This window comes from Gekko japonicus, unplaced genomic scaffold (genome assembly GCF_001447785.1).
Source record: "Gekko japonicus isolate JY-2015 unplaced genomic scaffold, Gekko_japonicus_V1.1 scaffold5757, whole genome shotgun sequence".
NCBI lineage: Eukaryota > Metazoa > Chordata > Lepidosauria > Squamata > Gekkonidae > Gekko > Gekko japonicus.
In genome coordinates this window covers 3,347-11,494 of record NW_015171067.1, presented here as the reverse complement: position 1 = coordinate 11,494, position 8,148 = coordinate 3,347, and the positions used below count along the sequence as shown (strand labels likewise).

Below are 8,148 nucleotides of genomic sequence, written 5' to 3'. Positions count from 1 at the left end.
CCTAGCAGATACATGCCATGAACAGTCTAAGAATATGTGATCAATTGAATCGAGAGAGTTAGAACCGCAGTCACATCTCCGTTCATGCTTAGGAATATTTTGAAACCTACCATACAGTAGTTTTGATGGAAAGGCAGAAGATGACCCCTGACTTGTTGCTGGGGGTTCCTGTTACCAGCCAGTGGTGGAAATTTTGCAATGCTATGAATGGGGTTTGATGGAAAAATCATGCTCCGTAGGTAGAATCTTTTGCCCCTGTGGAAACATCTAGTCTGGATCCAAACACAGAAAAATGGTAATGTCACGAAGATATTGTAAAGTTATGGGATTGGATTCTATGAGGATTTCCACTGGCAAAAGAGGGAGGAGGGACCACTTTTCATTACCAAAGACTATGGTGAGTTAGAATCACAGGACTTACATAAACAAAAGAAAGGAGGATACATGAAGGAAGAGAATTGGCAAGACTGATGAAAATGGCTGGGTGGATCCAGCCCAGAATTTGGCAACAAGCCTTTTTTTTTCTGAACAGGAGGTATGTGATAAACAACAGCTTGTCAAAACAGAGGGAAAAGAGAAATTATGTAACAGGAAAAACATCAGCTGAATTTTGCTACCCATCATTAAGAAAAGCATTTACCTACTGACATGCATAACATCTTATGTGACATCTTTTGTATTTAGCAGTCTCTTCAGTGCTCCCATGACTTCTTGATTTCTTAGGGTATAAATTAAAGGGTTCAACATAGGTGTCACCACTCCATAAAATATAGACACATTTTTTTCAAGGTTACTTGTGCTCTTTGTCTGAGGAAGAAGATAGGCAAAGATACAAGTGCCATAGTACAGGGACACCACAGCAAGATGGGACCCACATGTGGAAAAAGCCTTCATCCTGCCTCCTTCTGAATGCATCCTCAGGATGGTCACTAGAATGCGCAAATAGGAAAAAAGGATAAAGCTTAGGGGGAAGACTAATGTAAAGCTGCTGGTAAAGTAAATGCTTATTTGGCTCAAAGATGTATCTGTACAAATCAGCTTAAATACAGATTTAAATTCACATGACAAATGGTCGACTTCATTATTTCCACAGAATTTAGCTGGTTTAGCAAGACAGGGCACAACAGTAAGCATAAAGGCTGTAGTCCATGTCACAGTGGCTAACACAATACAAACCCTCATATTCATGATGAGTGTGTAGCGCAGTGGGTTGGAGATAGCAACGTAACGGTCATAAGCCATGACAGCCAGGAGTAAACATTCAGTTGATCCAAAGCATAAACCAACATAGATTTGGGTGAAGCACAAAGGAAGAGACATAACAGGGCGGTCCACTAAACAGTTGGCTATAGATTGTGGGACCCCAGTTGTTATGAGGCAGAGATCAAGGATGGACAAATTACAGAGGAAGAAATACATGGGGTTGTGGAGCCGTGGATCGGTTACAACCACTAACACGATGAGTCCATTTCCAACAGCTGTTACTGCATAAGCAACAATCAAGAAAGCCATTAGAGTCATCCTTTCCTTGGGTCGTCCTGACCAGCCAATGAGGATAAATTCAGTCACTTCTGTTTCATTTTCTCCTACTTCCTGCATAGAAGCTGATCTGAAGCAAGGGACGTGAACAGAAAGAAATGTATTAGCAAATTTTGCCCTCGACACATTTTCTTTGGCTTCAGGAGCCAGCCCCAAAGCATAACAGCCAGACTTATTTTTCAGCCATTAGGATTTGTACTATAATGACCATATTTTTCTCATTATGATTATCACAAAATCCAATCCTAGTCTTGAGCTGGGCTTGGAAACAAACATGCACCCAAAACATCAACAACCAAGCTGCCACATTTTACATTAGCTGAATTTTTCAGGTTGCCTTAACCATCAGCCCTGTATAGAGCATCTAAAATAAATCTCACCTTAACGTTACTTCGCAACTTGCATCAGCATGACTAGATTGGCCAACTCTAGATAACAGGCTCATCCCCACACTAGATGTTGGCCAAAAATAAGCCACTTTAGTCATCACATCCACATGTTGTTGTTTTTAACAGAGCCGAGTCCAACAAAAATTAAATGAATTAGACAAAAGATACTGATTTTTAGAAGGTTAATGAAAGATTTTACCAAGCAATTTTGGATAAACCATCTAATAGGGTTGTAACGTTAACAGAAAAGAACAGAAAAGTTAAATTGCATATTATTGTGAAGCCACTGAAATGAACAAATGGAAATCCACACAACATAAGGGTTAAAGCAGGTTTAAGATACAGCTGTTATTTCTTCAGTAAGGCTATTGCTGTTTTTGGCTTGAAATTCTTCATTTATATCATCATGTTTGGCCCAGAAAAAGGAGTTGGAACCTCTCATTTTGTGACTCAGGGAGATATGGAAAGATTAGATCCACACAGCCTTCCCAAACACCTGATTTGCCAGATTTCTTTTTGTTTTTTGTACATGCCTTTGTGTGCACATCTGGGTGAGTCACACATATCACACACTTGCCCTTGTGGTTCTCAGTCTAATGAATGTAAAAGTATGTGGAAACCTGTCTTGGAAAGCTAGAATATTATTCTGAAGATTTAAATGGTCCTGTGTGTTAGGATGCATGCTGAATTCCATAACTGGATTTTACTGTGTGAATTGGCAAAATCCTGTTGGAAAGTGCACTGAAAGTGGATTATTTAGTGTATGTGATCACAGTTTATGTTTTGTAATTTCTTCACAAGCAGTCCTAATTTGAGTAATTTGGCTTGGCATGATGCAGTCTGGTCACTCACAGTTACTGCTCAAACTTTCCCAAATATTAACTTAACTGGATATATCTCTCAAATAACAGTTTCTCAGGAGAGGGTCAAACGACAATGTGTTGTGTCTAACTATGCTACTCAACATATGGTGGCATTCTCTTCTGATGCAAGGAAACTTCCTCTAGCACAAGGAGTTCTTCTGCCTGCAGAAATCTTCTTGCAGTAGAAGTGGATACTTGGTGGGATTCAGCCAGCTTTCCCACACTATCTTGTCCAGTTCTTCTCCTTACTGAATGAAGCACCTTTCCTACATGGCTTAGTGTTGGTCCTACGATCTTTAGCAAAGTATTTTAGAGAAGTCAGACTGGACCTTTCTTTTAGTTTTTCCACAGCAGAAAACTGGTGGGAACCAGCTGATTGTCATTGGATGAGTGAAGTACTAGGAGATAATACCATTAAATTAATAAGCATAAATACACGTACCTTTAATTGCCTTTGCTCTTTGAGAAAATCTTGGATTTCTTAGTCTGCCTTGGTCTTTAAACTAGAAGTAATACTCTTCAAAAATATATGGGTTTACAGAATCCATATGGATTTAAGGAAATCATGTTCAACCCTCTATATTCAGGACACTAAGGGGAAAAACCCCCCAAATAATTTGCACAGCATCTAAAAAACCTGGTCACATTAACAGAAAGAAGGATGTATGCTGCATCACTGTGATATGTCTGAATGCAGTAAGATGTTCTCTTCTTTTGAAAAGTATAGCGGGCCCCACACAATAAAATATTCAAAGACAAGGTCTCTGTGGTCCAAAGAAAGTTAAAGTATATAAAAATAGTGATAAGTCATGTGATATGCCATGCCAAAGACAAGTATACTCCTTCTGTCTTCTAAATCCCTCCAAGGGAAATAAGAAGTCTAACAGGACTTGTTTAATTGGTGGTGGAAGCGGAGAGTGCCATCAAGTCACAGCTGACTTATGGCAACCCCATAGGTTTTTCAAGGCAAGAGGTGTTCAGTGGTGGTTTGCCATAGCCTGCCTCCATGTCACAACCCTGGTATTCCTTGGAGGTCACACATCTAAATACTAGCCAGGGCTGACCCTGCTTAGCTTCTGCAATCTGAGAAGATTGAGCTAGCCTGTGCTATCCAGGTCAAGGGAATTAATTAAATGTCTTAATTATTAAAAAATACTGCTTCACACTTCACACATTTCTATTTGTGTATAATCCCAGGAGCTGCAGTCAGAAGAATATTCTTAAAAAACAAATGGGCAAAAATCCTCCCAATTGGTTTGTTTTTTTGATGATTGGGACAAGATATGGCGTTCCCTATCTAATTCATCTCCAATTTTTAGTGTTAAAACTCAATTTTTTAAACTCATAGCAAACTGATACATGACACCCAGCCATCTCCATAGGATCAATATTAACCATACTCCATATTGTTGGAAAATCTTAAGAAACAAATGGGCAAAAATCCTCCCAATAGATTTGTCTTTAGAGGGTTGGAACAAGATACAGCATTCCCCAACTGATTCAACTCCGATTTTAGTATAAGACACTCAGCCATCTCCATAGGATCGATACTAACCATATTCCATATTGTTAGAAAAAATGCGGCCTGTTGGGAATATACTTTCATCTATGGTGGGAGTGTCAGGAAGTGGCATGCTTTTGGTCAGAAGTCAGGCACCGAATTGTGGAATGGTTGGGAGTGAACATCCTTTTTAGTCCTGAATTTTTGCTTTTAGATCGCTGGACAGATATTCCAGTGCAAAAATGTAAGGAAGTGTTTATTTCTCTGCTGGTAGCTGCAGCCAGGCATACCATTGCCATTTGCTGGAAAGACTCCACTGAAGTCACACTTGAAGCATGGTATAATATGGTTTGGGAAACATTCATCATGTCTCAAATTACCCAAAATGCTTTTTTAGGAAATTCTTTATTAACTTCAACTGACCATATGCATAACTACTGGGATCCAGTTATTGCTCATTTTAAGTCCAACAATATTATACCAAATTGATTTGACTATAAGATATAAGACAATACTATAAGATATAAGACTATCTCTCCTTATATATAATTGTGTTTTCGGGTGGCACTTTGCTGAATATTCAATGTGCTCCCAAGTCAGTTGACTCCCTGATCTGTCACTCAGAAGGTGTCCCTTTTCACTGGCTGTGTTGCCTGAGTCCTGCCTCCAACATTCTAAACAGTTTGCTGTTACTGTTGGGAGTCACTAAATGTGCCCTGATGTAAAATACACATCCCAATGTTCCCTTAAATGGTCACTGGAGTTGCCAGTCTCCCTGTGGGACCTAGAGATCTCCCAGAAATCACCGTGTTACCCAGCCACAGCATGTCATTTCCCCTACAGAAAATTTCCCAGCTATTACAACTGATCTCCAGATGATCAAGATCAGTTCTCCTGGAGACAAGGGCTACTTTGGGCAGTGGAGTCCATGGCATTATACCCTGCTGAAGTCCCCCTGCATCCCAAACCCTGCCCTCCCCCAGGCTCTACCCCTCAAATCTACAGGTATTTCCCAACCCAGAGTTGACAACCATGTAACTGGCTATGGAACCACTTTCCAGACCCTTGGAACCCAAGAAACAGGGCATAGGAGGAGGTGCTTTTCTACCTTGGCTGTCACTGCATAGCCCCAAATTAACATAAGCCAACCTCCACGTGGCACCTGGAGATCTCCAGCTATTAAAACTGATGTCCAGTTGACCAAGATCAGTTCTCCTGGAGAGTGGGCAATGGACTCCATGGCATTATAGACTGCTGAAGTCCCTCCACACCCCAAGACCTTCTGTCCCCAGGCTCTACCCCTCAAATCTATAGGTAACTGTGTAATTGGCTATGGAACCACTTTCCAGACCCTTGGAACCCAGAAAACGGCATTAATAACGTCAAACTTTGCAATTCCATTCTTCTACTGTTAGGCGAAAGCCTGCCACTAGCTCACTGATCCACAGCACCCCTCCAAAGAAGGCAACCTTGACCAGACCTCAAGCATCGTCCCAATGTGGAAATCACCCATCTTCTTCTCAAACCCAGATGCCATGCTGGCATAGGCGAGAGATCACAGCTTGCCCCTAATGGGTAACAGGCCCTTACCTCAGTGACACTCAAAACTGCATCAGATGGGAAACTGATATGGGCCAAGCTTACTTCAGACCTGCTTCCTCCCCAAAGGACAGGAACTGCTTACTTACCCACCCTCTTATAAGCCCTCCGGGTGGAAGGGCAAGACCACTGTTAGCAAAATTAGACTGCAAACCCGGAGGATGTGACCTGCAACTCAGCCATCAAAAGACCCCCCTTAATGAGTCCAAAGATTCCTTCCATACAAGGAGGTCATCCCATATACCCTTAGTTACCCAGGTCCTTGTTGTGAGAGATGGAGGCCTCTCATGGACTCACATAGTCTCCTAACAAAAGCCTGGCTGGGCGCCACAACCTCATCTGCAAATGTAAGTTGGCTGGCCATTCAGAAGACATGATTTGCAGTCATAAGTGCAGGTGAATCTTGTCCCATCTCAAGGCCAGATTCATGGCTGCCCTCATTCGGAACTCTTCATCAAAGCAAAGCCATGCAGGGCTTGGGAAATCGGTAAAGCCCTTATAAATGATGTCCATATACTGTAGCATCGCAGAAACCCTCCATGGCTGGTGCCTCACTATTACTGCCACATATATTAAGAATCCTGGGAACAAGATTTACCCAGGTCCTGTCCACCCTGCGCCTCTTCAGGCACTCCTTCCCCCACTTGTCTAGGTCCTCCTTATCTTTCTTCTCCAGTTCCCAGTATAATAATGTAAAACCATCAACAAACTTCCCCATAAGGAATTTATCCTTAGTGGCAAAGCCAGACCCCCAAAGGAATGGCACTCGCTGACAACGTGTCATATGCAGAAACTCCAGGATTTGAAAAAACAGCACCTGAATTTGAGTAGCCCATTTCAGGCCAAATTCTTTGAGGAGGTGGCTGGGTCATAACTCCCACTCCTGCATAGGTTGACCATCCACCTGGCATTGTGTGGGCAACACTACCCTGTGTGGTGTGTGTGGCATATCTGGTGGCACCTTGAGGGCAGGGGCCCCATGGTCAATAACTTACCTTCCCTCCTTGGAGGTTCGTTATAAAGCTCCACCTGGAGCTCCTCTGCAACCTGGCTCTCAGGCTTGTCATCTGAGCGCTGCCTCCGGACCATCTGACCTGACATTGAGGCTACTTTGCCCTCTCTGTCCTCGAGAAGAGCTAAGCGAGCCAACGCCTGAACCTGAAAGGATTGTACAGAAGAAGCTTTAGATATGTCATGCAATGGAGGACACTCGCCCCGTTGATTATCTAGGACCACTAGCCTCTCTAGGATGACTGCATTGACTAGGTTTTGCTCATCCTCATCAGAGGAGTATGACATATTGGGCTGCTGTTGAGGCTTCTGGGACGGCTTCTCCAGGACTGGCTGCTTGCCTGTAGAAGCTCCCTGGCCTTTTTTTAGGAGCCATTGCTCAATATTAAATTACACATAAGCTGGCAGTCAACTAAAATGGCCAACCAGCAGAGTATTACAAAATGACCACTGGAAAACCCCTTCTTAAAATGGCCACCTTGGAAGGTACCCCCCCCCAAGTTGGCTGACCTATAAGACCTACCCAAGATGGCTGCTCCAAAGATGCCCTCTCAAAATGGCCTCCCAGGAATGCAGATAGAAGCCTTCAAGACCACATGACCCTTACAGGCTCTTAACAGCTACTGCAGGGCCTTTGCCTAGTCATTGTAAAATGCTATAAATGCTGGGTGGACCCGACCCAAAGGCAATAGCCTCCAAACAGCTACCCAGCAAGTCAAGCCTAAAATTGCTTCCAAACTAAAAAACAGTATCCAAAATGGCCACCCTGCAGTACAGACAGAAGCCCTTAAGCCTACTCTGCCCCCTGCCTGCTCTTGCCAGCCACCACAGAGTATGGAATGCCTTCCCTATGCAGAAATGTTAAAATGCCTAGGGCTCTTTAGCTTGGAGAAATGACAGCTGAGGGGTGACATGATTGAGGTTTACAGGATTATGCATGGGATAGAGCAGGTCAAGAAAGAAGTACTTTTCTCCCTTCCTGACAATACAAGAACTTGTAAGCACTCAATGAAATCGCTGAGCAGTCAGGATAAAAGGAAGTACTTCTTCCCCAGAGTGATTAGCACATGGAATTCACCACCACAGGAGGTGGTGGTGGCTAAAGGCATGAACAGCCTCAAGAGGGAACTGGGTAAACATATGGAGTAGAGGTCCATCAGTGGCTATTAAAGGTAAAGGTTCCCTTGCTCGAAAGCCAGTTGAATCCGACTCTAGGGTTGCAGTGCTCATCTCCGTTTCAAAGCCA

At 43.0% G+C, this 8,148-nt stretch overlaps 1 protein-coding gene across 1 annotated transcript; it reads right to left on the bottom strand.

Annotated features, from left to right (window-relative positions):
- Positions 1-660: 660 nt before the first annotated feature.
- LOC107117025 (olfactory receptor 13H1-like) lies at positions 661-7,190 on the bottom strand. Its single transcript, XM_015419056.1, has 2 exons — positions 6,887-7,190; positions 661-1,604 (listed from the first exon to the last, which is right to left on the bottom strand). Exons 1-2 carry the CDS (start codon positions 7,188-7,190, stop codon positions 661-663), a joined length of 1,248 nt encoding a protein of 415 aa, XP_015274542.1.
- Between the last annotated feature and the right edge of the window lie 958 nt (positions 7,191-8,148).

What these genes read in the sequence shown, in the direction of transcription:
- LOC107117025 (XM_015419056.1), bottom strand. Translation starts at nt 7,190, where the DNA reads ATGTCATACTCCTCTGATGAGGATGAGCAAAACCTAGTCAATGCAGTC. An exon ending in CGAACCTCCAAGGAGGGAAG is followed by an intron (nt 1,605 to 6,886) that starts GTAAGTTATTGA and finishes GCTTCAGATCAG; the next exon opens with CTTCTATGCAGGAAGTAGGA.